Source organism: Hyperoodon ampullatus, assembly GCF_949752795.1.
Source record: "Hyperoodon ampullatus genome assembly, chromosome: 17".
NCBI lineage: Eukaryota > Metazoa > Chordata > Mammalia > Artiodactyla > Ziphiidae > Hyperoodon > Hyperoodon ampullatus.
Window position 1 is genome coordinate 42,164,634 of NC_136930.1, and position 18,142 is coordinate 42,182,775.

The window sequence follows — 18,142 nt, forward strand, 5'->3', positions numbered from 1 at the left end:
GAAGTTTTCAAAGTTTAATTTTCATTATTACAGTGTTGAAATATTACAGTGGAGGATTTAAATGTCTATCTCATGTGTCTTTGGCATTTTAGGCTCAAGTAATTTTCAATTAAGTACTCAGATAAATGCTTAAGTTTTAATTTTGTGTACGTAAATGTGACTGTATTGACTATTTGACAAAATAGTATATAGTTCCCACTTCATGTAATGAAGTTTATTAATTGAGAGTTGGCAGGGAAGAAAACATGCAGGTGAAACTTTCATATGTCTTACCAAGTCCTCTGTATATAAATGCTAAACCCATTTTTGAATAAGTGTGGCATCAAGTAGCTAAGACATTGAAAGGCACCTAAAGTTTGAAACATATATAAAAAATAAGTTAGTGAAAGCATTATGTAAACTATAGAAAAATATATAAATTTAAGGCCTTTTACTCATAAGGATCAGCTATGGCAGATGCTTCAGAGAGATCAGGAAGGTTAGAGTAGAATCAAAACCCTTTGAATTTTTTGGATTTGGGAGTTTTTGACCTGTAGTAAATAGTTTTCCCTGGGGGTTTCAAGGAATTGTGCATTCACACATGGCTGGTGGATATATAATTGGTATCATTTTGGAGAGTGCTTTTGCAGAATCTAATAAATTTGAAAACATATCTACCTTACACCCATCCATTCCAATTTTCAATATATATACTATAGCAGGGGCCAGCAGACTTTTCTCTGAAGGTTCAGATAGTAAGTGTTTCAGGCTTTGTGGGCCAAGAGGCAAAATTTAGGATATTGTGTAGGTACGTAAATAATAGAACAAATTTCCATGAATCTTGAGTTGACAAAATTCAAAATGTAAGATAGGACTCTTTTTTTGTAATACAGTTTTACTAATGAGAGGAAGGAATTCTTTTTCTTGGGATAACATTTCACCTAATTGGGGTTTCAACTTAGTGTTCCCTGTCATCAGATCAGTTATAAATGTACATGCGTAAAAATTATTCTTAGCTTGTAGGTAGTACAAAAACAGACAGTGGTTGGAGTTTGACCTGTATACTGTAGTTTGTTGACCCTTGTCCCAGAGAAATTTTTGCATATACAGATATGTACAGCTAGACGTCTATAAATACCCACATGGATAGCTCTCTGAGGCATAATTTTTGGTGGAAATGTCAGGAAGCATAATGGTATATATAGTATGATGCTATTTATGTAAATTAAGGAAACAAAATAGGGCTAAAGATTGTTCACAGATATAAAAGGGTTTATAAAGGTATAACAAAAGGGTGGGATACGTTCTGAACTCCTGGAAGTAGATTTGGGCAATCTGGGCATCTAGGCTTGGTGGGGGGCCAGTGAGACTAGTGTGAGGGTCATGGATCAGGTAAACTTTAGTTATGTTGTAAGGTTTTTAATTTTTAAATAATTTTATTGAAATAATTTACATACCATAAATTCACCTTTTTTAAAGAATAGAAATTAGTGATTTTTAGTATTTTCACAGAGTTAAAGCAACCATCACCACTATCTAATTCCAGAACATTTTCATCACCCCAAAAAGAAACCATTAGTATTTACTCTCCATTGACTCCTCCTACCCCCTGTAAACACTGATCTCTTTCTGTCTCTATGTATTTGCCTATTCTGGATATTTCATATAAATGGAATCATACAACATATGGTTTTTTTGTGGCCGGCTTCTTTTGCTTAGCATAATGTTTTTCAAGGTTCATCTATTCTGTAACATGTATCAGTACTTTATTACCTTTTTCTGACTGAATAATACATTGTTTAGATATATACTATATTTTGTTTATCCATTTATCTGGTTGGTGGACATTTGTGTTGATTCCAATTCTTGGTTATTACGAATAATATAGTTATGAACATTTCTGTATAGGTTTTTGTATAAACACAGGTTTCATTTCCCTTGGGTATATACCTAGGTGTGGAGCTGCCTGTTCTGTGGTAACTGTATCTTTAACATTTTTAGGAACTGCCAAACTTTTTTTTCCAAAGGGATTCTTGCACTGTTTTACTGTCCCACTAGTAGCGAATTAGGGTTCTTATTTCTCCACATCCTCACTGACACTTGTTACTACTGTCTTTTTGATTTTATTCATCTTAATGGTTGTGAAGAGGTATCTCCTTATGGTTTTGATATATGTTTCCCTAGTGACTAATGATGTTGAGCATTTTTTTTTCATCTACTTCTTGGCCATTTGTATATCTTCTTTGGAGAATATCTATTCAAATCTTTTGCCCATTTTAAAATGAAGTTATTTTGTCTTTTTATTGTTGAGTTGTAAGCGTTCCTTGTGGATTCTGAGGGATTTTATTTCATTAAAAGTATAGGTGACAACATGACATTCATTTAAAAAATCCTGGGTGATGAAAAAAATTTCTTATTATTTATTGTTTCCTCACTTAAATTGTTGGTGGAAAAAAATTAGGAGAAAATACTTAATTTCTGTACATAAGAAAATAATATAAATATCAGTTTCAGAATTTTTTTGGTTTCAATGGATACATGAATAGAAACTAGATTTAGAGGGTTTAAGGAATGAGTAGGCAATGAGTAGGCAATGAAAAAAAAAAGTGGCATTTTCCAGCCTACTTTTTCAAGATTTTTGCTGATGACAGATGAGAAATGGAATTTTACTGATGGTTGGAGGGGAGAGGTAGTGATGAGAAAGATTGTTTTTTCTTTAAGAGTAAGTGGCGAATCAGCCATATTTTTTTGGAGAGGGGAAGCAGGGAATAGAGGGAGGAAGCAAGGCAGAGTGAAATTGTGTGCTAATAGATGAGCTAAATCAAATGAAACATCATATTGCTGTTCCAGCAATAGGTAATTATGAAGAAGTCCTTTATCCTTTTTAGACTTCATTTTCCCCACATATAAAATGAGGTGATTTAGTTAAATTGTTTTCTTATTGGATTCTTTAAAAGGTGGCACTGCATATTTAACTTTTCATTTAATGTCATGTGTAAGTCATCTTAGTCAAGTTGGCATTTCCTTCAGCTAAAACTTCTGTTAGTAGTTGCACTTACTGCTTCATACATTCTTGATGCCTCAGACTGTTGGTTTGCAGTGTTATTAATAAGTATTTTTATTCTATTTCTGAATATATGAACAATCCTGGTGAAAACAACCTCAATTCATACTGTGCTTGTTTTCCTTTTTCTAGATAGAGTATTTGTAATCTTGGTCAAGGGTTGTTGACAAGTTATTCGGTTATATAGGTATTGTAAATCTGTGTGTCTTACTGCTGTGATTTAAAAGAGAGAGTTGAAATTGGTTATTTTGAAATAATTATTTTTGATGGTTATTTTGAAATAATTATTTTTGATTTCACTGTAATTTATACTTGCTTGAATGTTCTCCGGAGTCATCTCTGGACAACATGTACATTTAGTAAAAGCTTAAAAAAATTACAGAATAATATGCAGGACCTTCCCCAAAGTCCTTTGCAGTTCTGCAGACAACCAGCAGGGGATCTCCTCAACACCCAGTTTCCATCTGAGTACATTAATGATAGTGTCTGTGATTATACTGTTGGGACATTTATAGAATATTAGAAGGTGGCTTGAGAGAGTTCTTAGTTGAACACAGATAATCTAGTTTGATAAAGTATTACCCTGATTCATACTCCAGAAATATTTGGAGGTTGGGCATCATTTCAATAATCATGCTTTGTATTAAGTGATATTAATAATTGCAAATTTCAGAAACTTTTAAATATTGACCCTTTCAGGGAAATATGAAATGCTGAAATTGTACAGTGCCCAGAAGTTCTTTGCATATAGTGTTGCTTAGAGCAAGTCTTCAAAGAATATAAATGTGGAATGAGTTAATTTTTAAGGCCGATCAATTAAGTATTAGAAACATGCTTTTTTCTTTTTCTTCTCAGTTCTTTATTTCTTGCATCTTGGTTAATAGTGGGATTTATAGGAATCAATAGGTATATCACTTTCATTTTTCTTGTTAGTAATTAAGTAGGTAAGACTTTTGAAATGCAGTTTTTCTTTGAAAGTACAAAATTCTAACTAATGTCTATTTTTCAAAATGTTACTTCGTTCACTGAAAACTGACTTTACAGGAAAAGATTTGACATTGTCAGTTTGATGAATGGTAGGAGCAGAATAGCTTTTTGAAACCGTTTGGAAGCAGTTTAATATTACTTTCTAAGAAATTGATCATTAGTTTATGTTCATTAAATGAAAGTATTTTGCATTGGAAATTAGTTACTGAGGTATATTTTAAACATGTTTCACTGTAGAATTTAGCAGCTAATATTAATCCTAGAGTTAAGAAAGCTAGTGCTTTATAAACCCAAGGAATAAAAAATCATAATGAAACATAAATGTTGGGGTTAAACGGCTTTTGCATGTTGTTGGAGAACAGTAACTCTTTGTTTTGTATCTCTGTGTGTCAGTGTTCCCTGTTTGAGACATTTACTTTATTGAAAATAATGGAAGAAGAAATATATTCAGTTCTCTGCAACGTTTCATGTAAAATGTGATGTTACATTGATTCTTCCTATTAAGGCAAATGTAGTTTTCAGGAATTTCAGGGAATGCTTATAAAATTTTTGAGTGTGATCTGCTAGTTTTAAGTATAAACTTATAAAGAGTAACTTATGCCATGTACCAAATTTCCTGAGGTGACGAACCTCAGCCCTACCATTATTTTCACACAAAAAAAGGAAAAGATGTAACATTATTTAGGATATGTTTGGATATCCTTTTTGTGTGTGCATACCGTAAGTTGAAGGCAAAATACTTTCTAAGATTGTTTTTGTTGTAGTTAATGTTCTTTTAGGAATAAAATGATATAACAGTGATTTATTAACAGTATCTGTGATGTGCACAATGAGTCAGTTTAACAGAGAAATGTGCATTTTAGCAGACAGTAAAATGCTAAATGAGAATTATGCATAGAAATAAAATGTGAAACCTAAAATTGGTCAAAAGAAGAGTAATCTTGCAGGGATATGAAAGAAATATTGTGTATTTAAATTTCTTAATTCTGACTTAGTTAATGTCAGATTTAATAGAAGAAAATGTTGATGTTTGGGAAGTGGAAAAAGACATCAGAACATATTTAGTGTGCAGCTGTTGTAGAGCAAATTGAAACTGACGTATTTCATCCTGTGCTTACTAAAACTTTGTCTCTGTGAACATTTGGATCTTTTCTTTTTGTTGCAGATATTTGGTTTCCAGGCAGGACTGACCTCTTTGGATTGTAGGGGATCTTACTGCATACCTGTACCGATTATTCCCTCTTTCAGCACTGCTCTTTATGGTAAACTTCTGAAACTGTCCACATGCTGGTAAGTATTGTGTTAATGTATGGTTTATGGTAATTTTCACTTATTATCTTAGGAGGGGAAAAACCCCAATCATATCTGTCTTATGCCAGTGTATTAGTTTTATATAAAACCTTAGAAAAATATGTGAAGTTAATACTTCATGTATCTTTTTTTTACTGAGACGTTAAAAATCTCTTTTAAATATCTGAAATCTATTAAGTTATAGTATTTGTGGTGGTGATAACTGTTGTTGGGGTAATAACTATCAATCCATATTGCAGCTATAGTAAAATGTTGCTTTTTCACATTGTATAGGAACTCCAGGGCAAGTACTTTCTTTTTTTTTTTTTTTTTTTCTTTTTTGAGAGGTTACAAAGATTTTTTAATAAGTTGCAAATTAATATCAAGGCCAAAGTATTTTTCAACTAAGTAACAATTTCATGTGTGTTCCTAACCACTGAGAAAAGTATATCCATGACATAGATTTAGTATATTTGACATGTCTGTTTACAGTCACTCTGCCTTTGGGCAGAAACTGATTTTAGTCCTTACTTTCATTTAGTATTGGCTTCATTTATTTGGACGTCATTCTTCCTGAATTAAAAGAGATTTATAGAGAGTCAGTAGTTACTAATCATACCTTTTTCTTTTAGTTGAAAGCAGTGTTTTTAATATTAAAGAAATAATTGTTTAAGTATATGAAATAAGATTTAAATAAATGAAATTATATTCTAGTGAAATATTTCTGAATTTTAAAATTTGGATCATTTCAATTATTGGGAATACATCTTTGCTTTTTCCTCCTAATTAGTATTAAGCTTATTTTTGTAGGGTGTATTTTCCTTAGTTATTTATGAAAAGCAACATAACTTTCAGAAAATAGATTTGACTTCTTTATCTAAAGTACTTCATTTGTTAAAAATATAGTTCCTTTAATAATATATAACTTTTAAAATGAAATTTGTAAAGTAAATGCTAACATTTTCAAAGAAATTTGCCTGTTGATTCAGAAAATTAAAAAAATATAGAACTTGAAGTTAATTCAGTCTTGGAACCAGTTCTTCTATAAAGTGAAATCACTGTTAAATTACTTTATTCTTAATTTCTCTTGGTAAGTTTAATTTTGTCCTTAGTCATCCATAGTCCTCATATGGCACTTATGCTGTATAGAGATTCACTTTTCAACTTTTTATTGTTGTTTACATGTTGCATTTGAGCCAAGTATTATATTCTGATCTATTACAAAATACCATGGGATATGTCCCAGTTGGTAAGTCGATATCAACTTTAATAGGTATTTGTATCTGCTGATTTATTTATCACTCATGACCTAAAAGTTTATTAGATACAATGCAGTTCACCGTGGGAAACACTTAAGTTCTTTTTAAAAATAAAACAGCCAAAATTTCCGAAGTGAATTATAGCCTTTATATGAAAAAAGTTGAATATTTAAATAGGTAAGGCTTATGTCAAGGATGTGTAAGGCTTACTCTAAATATTGCCAAATTTGGTTTAAAATATATCTGCTGACATCTAAATGAAAATATTCCAATTAAATACTAAAAGCATGAGATCACAGAATGCTAATATTTATTTGGATGTGATTTGCTTTTTTTGTAGTTAAGACCACTTCTACATTATTTCAGTGGTATTTTTGTTATGCTTTACAGAAGTATGTTGTTTTGAAATAGTTTCTTTAAATTGTTTTCCTTAGCAAATACAAAGTAAACTATAATTATTCTTAGCAACTCTAAATTGAAAGTAATCAGTACAAAACTCAATAAATTGAGATGTATCTTAGTTAAATGAAATGAATAAAATACTAGATAAAATACATCATATAATACTTGAATTAAATAGAAATCATATGAGAACTGAGAATTCTATTTAACTGTTGCAGTGAGTGAGGATTATGTCAGCTCTGTCCCCATTCATGGTCTCTCCCTTCCTCAAATTATACAAGCTGTTTCATTTGGACTTTTAAAATTCACATATCACAGTTTCTTAAAGCACATTTATGAAGCTGTGTTTATATTTCATGCAGTAATGAGAAGAGCATATTTACTACAGGCCACAGCATTTGAAACAAAGGCATTTTATAGCACATTGAAAATTTTTTAGTTGGTACGTTTGAGTTAGTAATGAAAATCTAGATTTTACTTAAATCAGCAAAATAGTGTATACTTTTTGTTTTAAAATATTTCTAAATTGAGATATTAATTATATATGAAGCTGCAAACAAATAATATTTAATTTAATCAGGTTTGGTAATTTTTAAAATATGTGGCTTAACTAACATTTAAAAAAAAGTTATTTCTCTCCCATTTAAATGTTCATGTTAATATATTTTAACCTGAATGAGCAAGCTATTACAAAACTCCAGTTTCTTAGATTTTATTTTTTTCAAAATATTTTGGTTACATTGTACCTTTCATTCTATATTACATAGTTTTCAAACATACAAAAATAAACTTTTCAAAAAAATTTTTTTCTTTTTTTTATATCAGGTTAACTTTAGCTCTTTTAGTTCCTTCGAACAGCACTGAAATGTATAGGGTGTGGTGAGAAAAGCAGTGACCAATAATAATTAATGACATAAATCTTGAGCAGTTAATTTAAATTTTAACTTGACTCTTTTTTTGATATGAGATATTTAAAAAAGGGCAGTAAATGGTTGGTTAAAGGACAATAAAGTATCATAGCATTGTTTTTGCTAGCAGAATTAAGCATTAGTCTACTGTCCATAGTTATTTAAAAAATTTCTACAGTGATAATGCTTTTAGGCTTTTAGATATATTCTTGGCCTTAACATTTTTTTCAAAACAGAAATGATAAACATTTCAACTCTTTCAAAATTTCTGATTTAAATATTAATATCTTATAGAAAAGTGCATATATTACAGTGTTTCATAACTGAACTGAACGCTTGGTAACCAGCTGAAAGATCAAGAAACAGAATATTATCAGCATCCCAAAAGCCTCTCTCTTTCATCATCCTCTAGTGTTAACCATTATCCTGGTATCTAATAGCATATATTCTTGGATTTAATATAAATGGAATCATACAACATATATTCCTTTTTTGACTGGTTCTGTCACTTAAAATAATTTGTGAGATTCATCTATACTGTGTAATGTAGTTTTTAGATAGTTTGCCTTTGTCACTATACAATGTTATATTGCATGAACATTGACAATTTACACATTCTTGATCTGCAGTTTTAATTTAAAAATAGGTGCCTGAAGTTTGTGTCAATTTCTTTTTTTATTCCTTTGCCATTTTTTCTTTCCCTTAAGATGCTTCAGTTGTATTAGGGGACATTAGATGTCATTAAATATTTTTCATTTTTCTGTGTCTTCATGGGCATTGTGCTAAGTGTTGGGATTGGGGAAAGAATAAAGTAGAATGCAGTGAGGGTAAAAGATATCCCCTCACCAGGAAGACTTACAGTCTAGTAGGGGAGGACACAGACACATATGAAAACGGTTGTCATTAAATTGCAAAATTGAGGCTTAAGCAGAATGTCTTTCTTGTTAGTTTAAAAAAATTAGAGAATTTCTCTAGGACCTCAGGAATGGCTTCAGAGAAGTGGCATTGGAATTGGGCTTTAATGGCTGAATCAGTTAGATACCCAGGTATTCAGAGGCTGGTTAGGGTGTAGAGGCTTCTAGGTGACAATATTGTCTGGACAAAGTCAGGGTTAGTCCATTTAGATCTGTGAAGGGATACAGTGGGGGAGGAATTTGGAAGACTACTTTGGGCCTGGACTTGTACACAAATAAGGATGTCTACACTTTTTAATATGAACACTTAAAAATAGTTAAACCAGTTAATCAGATATTCATTAGTCCCATTACTTTCGGATCAGGCTGTTAAACTACAACCATAATATAGTTTCAAGTTCACTTTCTCCTATAATTGAAGGTTCAAAAATGCGATCTTAATTATAAATAAATTTTGGAAGTTCAGAGAAAAATTACTTTGGCTTAGAAAGTCATGGAGAAAATGGAGAAGGTAACTTTCAAGCAGGTTATTAAAGAATGGGTAGGATTTGAAAGAGAATACTGTACTTTTTTAGACAGTGTTAGGCACTTAGTTTAACAAAGTTTTCGTAACAACCCTGTGAGGTTAGGTGATATTCCCTCTTATAAAACTAAAAAAACTCAGAGAGGTTACCTAACTTGTCCAAAGTCACATAGTGGCTGGACAAGGATTCTCATGGAGGGTTATTTGATTCCAGAGTCCTTGATCCCTTCCTTACCCGAAAGGAGTGAAGATATAAATTATCTTTTGTTAATCATCTTTGAAAAGCTCAATATACTTTCTTGCCTTATAGTAAATATGAATTTCCATGTGTAGAGAGGCTAGTTATGATAGTACAACTAGTAAGTCTGAATTCTCCTAGTAGCAATTAATAGTATATAGGTACTACTGTGCTGCTCATCTTGTAGAATTGAAGTTTATTAGAGTTAGGTGGAATCTTAGATATTATCTCAATTTCTGAGTCTTTATGACATAGCTTTGATTTATTGTCATCTATCCAAGGCTTGAACATTTTATTCAAAGGGAGTTAGCTACTTTCTGAGGCAGCCAGAATCATTGTTGGGCAGCTCTAAAGCTCTTCCTCATATTGAATGAAAATCTGTTTCATGTTTCTTCTTTTTCATAATTATTGCTTATTTATGTCATGAGCCATTTTCATACTCATAGGAATGTGGGAAAACACGTATTTCTTTACAAGATTAAGGGATCCATCTAAGTATCCATTCCTTACTTAGCACAGTGCCAGATAGCTTGGTTTTGACTAGTGAAGTTATTGAACAGTTTATCTGTGGGAGGAAGATGCTTCTGTGGAACCTGTGTTTGAGTTCAGTGTTAAATAGGAAATACAGGATTTGGTGCTAGTAGGTTCATGGTTTTGATAGGGAGAGGTGATCCTTTTGCCTCCCCGAAATGGAAACTGAAGCAGCCATTTTTCTGCTGTAACACCAGAGTAAATGCTTTTAGGTTTAATGGAAGGTGGGCCCTTCAAGTATAACAAAAATGCCCATAATATTTATTAGCAAACAGAGAATAAGTAACCCACCCAACAGGACTGAAAATGGTGTTTGCTTAACTGCCCAGTTTGAGGCCTTAGGAACATAGAGTTGGGTGTTTTTAATGTTCCTGGAGATAGATCTTTTTAATTCCCTTGTTTCCAAAGCTGTGTTTATTTTCATCTGTCTGCTTTTGTGATTCACATTCTCTGTAGCAGAATGTCTTAAAACTAGTAAGGTTTAACTGAGATGTTAATTCTCTTATCTCCACTTGAGTGGCAGCAGCCTGATTTTCAGCTTTGGTTCTTGTGGCGTCTGGAATATGATTTCATGGAATGTTTTGAACTAAAAAGAGACACCGACATCATCTATTACAATCTTCTCATTTCAAAGATGAAAAAACTGAATCCCAGAGAGGTCAAGTTACTTAGTTAAGAGCACACAGTTAATATCAGTGCCTCGATTTGATTTTCATTTTCTTGATTCAGGGCTCCTTCAACTGTATCACACCGCTTTAAAAATTATTATTATTTTAATTTTTATCGTGGTAAAATTTTCCATTTTAACCATTTTTAAGTGTAAGTTCTGTGGCATTAAGTACATTCACGTTGTTGTGCTGCTGTTACCACTATTCATATTACCACTATCCAGAAATTTTATATTCTGTACCCATTAAAACAATAACTCCCATTACTCCCTTCCTTCAACTCCTGGTAACTACTATTTTACTTTCTGTCCCTATGAATTTGACTATTTTAGATACCACATGTAAATGGAATCATTGAATATTTGTTCTTTTGTATTTGGCATATTTCATTTAGTGTAAAGTTTCAAGATTCATCCATGCTATAGCATGTATCAGAATGTCTTCCCCTCCCCCCTTCCCCCCTCCTTTCCTTCCTTTCATTTCTTTTTAAGTTTGAATAATATTTCATTGTATGTAAATACCACATTTTGTTTATCTATTTATGCATCAGTGGACATTTGGATTATTGCTACCTTTTAGCTATTGTGAATAATGCTGCTGTGAACATGCATGTACAAATAATCTGTTCGAGTCCCTTCTTTCAGTTCTTTTGGGTATATACCTAGAAGTAGAATTACTGAATCATATGATAATTCTATGTTTAATTTTTTGAGAAATTGCTATTCTGATTTTCACAGCGACTGCACCATCATTCCCATCAACAGTGCACAAGGCTTCCAGTTTCTCCACTTCCTTACCAACTCTTGTTATTTTCCATTTTTTGATGATAGCCATCCTATTGAATATGGAATTATATCTCATTGTGGTTTTGATTTGCATTTCTCTAAATATTAGTGGCTTTTTTGAAGTATAGTTTGCATACAATAGTATGTTAGTTTCAGATGCACAACATAGTGATTCAGCATTTAAATAAATTATGAAATGATCATGGTAAGTCTAGTGACCATGTTACCATACAAAGTTTTTACATTATTATTGATTATATACCTTATACTGTATATATATCCCCATTACTTATTTATTTTATAACTGGAAGCTTGTACCTCTCAATCCCTTTTACCTGTTTCACCCACCCCCCCTACTTCCTCCGTCTTTTCAAGTACTTATTGGCCATTTATAATCATCTTTGGAGAAACATATATTTAAGTCCTTTGCCCATGTTTAAATTGGATTGTTTTTATTGTTGATTTGAAGGTGTTCCTTATATATTCTGTATATTAATCCCCTGTTATATATATGTGATTTTGTAAATTTTGCATCCAATTCTGTGGGACTGTATTGCTTTTCAATGTTAAGTCTGTCTACTTTAACTCCAAAGCCAGAAGCTGAGTTTATCTCCTTTATATCATTTACTTTTTGTTTGAAATGTTAACTTTTAGATTTGACACAGTTTTTCTTAAGAATTGGTATAGCTTAAGCAAGTAAAAAGTGGTAATGTGTTTATTTGGAATAGGTCTATTTAATTTGAGGAAGAGAAGAAAGAGATGAATTTGTTAGAATTCTTTGGGTTGTTTACAAGTTTATCTTCACAGTATTTTTTGCTCTTACTGTTTGTGAGATGGCTTACTTATAATAGATTGTTTTTCTGCAAAATGATTTTGTAACTTCTTGTGGTATAGGGAGATCTTTTTCTGCTTAATTTTCTTCTCATGTTTTAAAGTTATATATCTGTTAAGCTCTGCAAAAGGTAGATATAGTGCTTGACATATGGAATTTATGTCTTTAGGTTATAGACAAGTTCAGTACTGCAAAATAAAAATTAAAACAAATGAACAATTAAATCAGATGACCATTCAGCTCGTTACTTTCTTTTATTCGGAATAGGTAGGGAGGACATAGAAGGTTTTAGAAATAGCAGGAAGGTTGGGTTCTTAGTACCTATTTTTAACATGAATTTATAAACACCTCATGGTTCCCATTCCGGGTGGACATATATATATGTCATGTTTTGAAATCCATATGCATATTTGCTTCATCACCTTTTTTATTAGCAATAAGACTTATTAATTATGGAAACTTTTAAAAAAAAATAGGTAATGCTAAAGGAATCCAAAATTATTTTCGTGAGTATTATTTATTAAAAAAAATACTATCATAGCCCTAGTGCTCATTGCTATTCAATTTGAAATTGAAGAGAATGTTGAAATATAGCTCTTTGAAGTATTATCAAATGGTAAATCAGTTCAGCCAAGGCACATACTCTGATTACAAATTATTTCTCTAGTGATAGATATTAACGTTGAGTTTAACAATCTGATGATAGAGAATATGTTTTAACAAATACAGGCAGATATGAACACTTATCTGTGTATGGTCACATAGCTAAACATTTCAGGATAGGCTGGGATTCATATGTTAGTCTCTGAAAAATCCAGCATTGTTTGCTTTTTCGCTCTGTCACGTCCTCTTGAAATGGACATACATTGCAGATACAGGTTTCTGCTTCAAAGATAGGTGAATCAAGTGAATGAAAGATAGGCGAATCAAAGATTTCTTCATCAAAGTAAGATTCAAACTTATCGAAATATGTGAATGGCATCTATTCCAATCAAATAGCTGCACAGTTCTTAAAAATTTACAGATCTTTTAAAGAAGCTTAGGGAAGTTTGAAAGTGAGACATACAGCAATCTTCATTTGTCTTTGGCTCAATTCATGCATTCATTTTGTGTGTCAACTTTGAATTTCCTTAGAAAATACATTTTTTTGTCCATCTGAAATTTTAGATTGAGCGCACAAGAATGTCCTATCTTGTGAGACCCTAAGTGTGGGGTAAGTCCAAATTTTACAGCCTTAAAGGAAACAAAATATGCGTGCTTTATTTTATCTTATTAGCCTACATATTAGAGATGGTTAAACATGATCACAATGAAAATAGCCCATCTGATCAATTTCTCTATTACATCATATGGTAAATTTGATTTGGAAAGTTCATAGTGCACACTGTTCTCATTACAGTTTTCTTTTTTGATTTGGATAACTTGCTGAATTTTTTTTTCTTTTTTATTGTAATAGCTCCCTTTGTAGCAAATGGTTAGGTCTTACTTATATTGTGTACTAAGGTGCTGTATTTTTATATGAACTGTAATCTCAGGTCAGGCATACAACAGTGGACTCATGCTGGATGCTCTGTACTTAATGTGACTTAATCTTCCATCTTATGGGATTCTGTGTTGTGTGACTTGCCCTATTAATGTAGCCATCTTTTCATTATAAATCAAGCATTTCTTTGCATATTTCTTAGAATCTTTTTTTTGTTTTTCTCATACTGTTTTTGTCTTCTACTGCCTTTTTAAAAATGCTTAATTCTTCTTTTGTGTCTTCATCGTGTTGATTAAAGCAGGGAAGGCTGACCAGAATAGACAGGATGCATATTTTCTTCAATTTTTGAACAATGTTCCCCAATCAGTTACAGTTTTTTTTGAAACTCCAGGGAGTTTTTCCACTATGTTTGTCTGCCTTTTTGCATACTTGAGCTTGTTCTTTACTATTCATTCAGGTCTATTCCACAGATAGGTGATGAATGCCCAATGCGTGCCATCCACTCTGCAGGGCCTGGCTAGAGATGCACCAATAAACAAAATAGGCAAGATACCTGCCCTCATGTCAGCAGAGAATACACAATAAATTAAAGGAATTTTAAGGAGAGAAAAACTGCTTTAAGAAGCAATATATATTGTCTTTTAAAATCTAATTATAAAATTGTCCTTTTTGCTGTTTTAGGCCTTGGAAGGATATGCTTACATAGTTTTTAATTGCATAATATTTTAACATTATTCAATATTTTTCTATTTAATTTTTATTAATGATTTATGTTTGAAGTGAAAACCATCTAATTAGTATTAAAGCAAACAGTGATTGGAACTGAAATATAGGTTCCTACAGATAAGTGAAAACTAATTGAATTAATAAACATATTGTTTTTTTTTATTTTCCAGCTTTATATAAGCTTTTCTATAAATTTGATTTCTCAGCAGTTACTTTAACATGTACACAATCTCCAGTATTTATGGAGGTTAACTTATATTAAGGCCTTTAAGATCTATTTATAAAATGCACATTTTTTAAATTGTATCCTTGCTTTATACTCTTAACATCCACTTTTCTACATTATAATGTTTAGTGTGAATATACCTCAAAAATCCATAAAGTCCTTCTAATTAAAAGCTTTTTTAATTGTATTAAGATAATATGTTCATGTGAAGATACATTCTTTGACTACAAATTACTGAGATTAATTTTTCTGGCAGGACTTTCAGAATATCATTACTTCATCATCACAGCTCATGCTGATAGTTACTTTCTATATTCATTGAGAAATACTTGTATTTCTAATTTACATATAATTTATATTTGAAAAACTTATGAACAGAGTTATTTTTCAACTTATGTGTCTATGTGAGAAATTTGTGAGAATTTTAATAACATAGATTTAATATTAATAATAGCATATGTGTGCCAGAAGCAGTGCTAAGAGTCTTATATGCATTATCTCTTTAATCTTCATAGTAACGTTATGAGAGACACACTATTATATACATTTTATGCATATCTTTGTCTTAGCTTCTGAATGCTAATACATCTATAAATAGTTAAGCTAGAATTCAATTTTAGGTTTATTTGAATCCAGACCCAAGATTAGCAGTTCCTTCCACCATTGGTGAGGGAGTGTATTGCAAGTTGGCATTAAGATCGCATCCTTAGACATCCTTTTATAGGAATAGCTTTGCCAACTTGTATTTATGTTATAGTTTTATTAAGGCATACTTTATATAATATAAAATTCACCGTTTTCACGTGTACAGTTCAATGATTTCTAGTGACTTTACCAAGTGGTGCAACTGTTAACATAAATCAGTTTTAGAACATTTTCATCCCTCCAATAAGATCCCTCTTAACCCATTTACATTTAACCCCCATCTCCAGCCTTAGGTCATCACTAATCTCCTTTCTTTCTCCATATATTTATCTTTTCTGTCATGTAAATAGAATCATACAAAATGTGGTATCCTGTTTCTGGCTTCTTTCACTTACCATAATGTTTTGGAAGATCATTCTTAACACAGCATTGTCAGCAACTAACTTGTCTTTTATTCTACATCTCTATGTTGCTTTCTTTACCCCGGTAAAATGTATTGAGGCTTACAAATAACTGTCCTTACCGTTATCCAGAGATATTTAAATTCCAGAGTTGGATGAAGGGTTTTAAAACCTTGTTACAGTTGCTGCTGTTAACTGTGGTGTTCTAAGAATATCCTGTTGTGTCATTAGCCCCTTCTTCAATCTCAAGTAGACATAAACTTTTGCCATAATTTTTGAGAAATTATAGAGGTGGGGTTGGTGTTTGGATTCCTTCTTGCTCTGTGATTATTGGTATTAAAACTCATAAATATAGAATTTAATCGGTATCAGACTTGTCTGTCTTTCTCAGGGAGATGAATAGCTGGTAGTAGGTCCTTTTTTTTTTAATCTTCGGTAAATTAACTCACTTTGAAAATGTCTAGTCTTGTCATTATAGCACTTTATGATTTTTGCATCTTGACTAGTTTTATTTTTCACATCTGCATTTATGCCCCAGGACCTAGCATATAGTTGATATAAATATAAGTTAAATGAACCATTCTTGAATACCTTATGTTTTTATTCTCTCTGATAAATGCAAACATTCAGATATATGAGTGCTCTTGGAGTTTCTATTTCTAGATGTTAGTTTTTTTTTAGTTTCACTATGTTCTTTCTTTTAACTATTTTTTTGGAGGAATAATATTTGAAGGTGAATACTTAATTTTTAATACTTAATTTATTTCTCAAAGTATTCTTATTTTATTCTCATAAACTCCCTGTGAGTAGTTTTAAAAATCACAAAAATACTTAAGGGTCTGGTTACACCTGAAAATACTGTATAACTTTAGCAAGCTTTCATAGTACTTTAGAGCTGTGTAGAATGTGGTTTATAAAGTTCTCTTTAATGGTTTATAATATGAATTATACCAGTGTTTTCAGTAACATTATTTTCATTTGAAAATTAGACTATAATTTAAATACAACAAAGTTCAACAATTTTATGTGGCAACAATTCAGTGATTTTTGACAGATGTATGTAGTCATGTAGCCACCATCAAAATCAAGATATGGAACATTTCTATCACCCCCCAAATTTCTCTCTTGCATTCAGTTCCTTTTCCTCCCCCTGGAGTTTGTCAGCTTTTGGTGAGGGCAATTGGCTCATGGTAAAGGTGATGGCCTATCTCGATTCCCTTGTTGTAGGCTGACCAGGGCACGACTGGCTGGCAGCTTGTTAGCTAGCAGTTGCCCTGCAGATGCATCTTTTGCCCTGCATTCCTGCAGGAATGTTTGAAGCCAAAGAAGCCTGTCTGTGCGGTGCATTGCAGCACTCTGGCACCTGGCATCTGAGCTGTGGGACTCAAGCAGCCAATGGAGAGCACGGAGACTTCTTGCCACGGCTGCCATAAAAATTTCTTATAAACAAAACAAACAAAAAAACCCTTGGAGAGCTTGACATTTGTCCCTTGAAGTGGGTGGCCACGAAAACTATGTATGTCTTATATGTAAACAACTTCTAAAAGTCAAAGTCTGACTGGAGCTGCTCGTGTAAAAAGAGAAACACGAAGTCTGCAGAAGACTGCAGTAGGTACAAGTCACTCATCTACCACGGGCGACCAGAGGTGCTTGTTTTTCAAGTCAGTCGTGGCCCCTGCAGAACTGAGCTAGAGCTGAGTCCTCCTAAAAGGAACCCCACATGCGAGGCCTAAATGGACGGTGGACGTCAACTCACTAGAGCGTCTTTTTGCAGTAGAAGCCAGGAGCTGCGGGAGGAGTCGCCTATGAGGAGAGAGTCGACTGTGGGAGGTCACAGGTTTTAAAAAAATATTTCAACCAAGAGCAACTTCAACAGAGAGTTTCTGATGGCAGTACCAGAAGGTTCTTCTACGCTTTCCTTTAAAATGGTAAATGACTTGATGAGCAACATTTTTAATGCAGAAAAGCAACACCTGCCAACAAGCTGTGAACAAACCAGCGCTAAACATGCAAGATTATGCAGACGCGAAGAACTAAACGATGAATTCCTAGCTTTAAAAATTCAAACTAAGGTTTCTGAGTGGAGAGCCTGATGTTGCTCTGTGAGACTCATCTAGGTCTTATTTTCTGCGTGAGTAGAGGGCACTGGTGGTCTTCTGATGTCTAGGTCAGTGCAAGGCTAAATGCCAAGACTTTATGAATAATTAAGGGCTTCCTATCAAAATGTTTGTTCAGCTTAAGGACAAAGGGTTTCTGTTTTCTGGTCTTAAGGAAGAATGCA

The 18,142-nt window shown here is 32.4% G+C and overlaps 1 protein-coding gene across 5 annotated transcripts in view; it reads left to right on the plus strand.

Moving 5' to 3' along the window:
• The window catches only part of VPS13B (vacuolar protein sorting 13 homolog B), a gene marked incomplete at both ends in the record, with an annotated part of 778,321 nt that overhangs the window by 105,196 nt on the left and 654,983 nt on the right, over window positions 1-18,142 (plus strand). For all 5 annotated transcript variants that reach the window (XM_079722541.1, XM_079722545.1, XM_079722542.1 and 2 more), the window contains one exon: window positions 5,196-5,320. In XM_079722541.1, coding sequence (XP_079578667.1) covers window positions 5,196-5,320 — 125 coding nt within the window. The remainder of the gene's footprint in view (window positions 1-5,195; window positions 5,321-18,142) is intronic.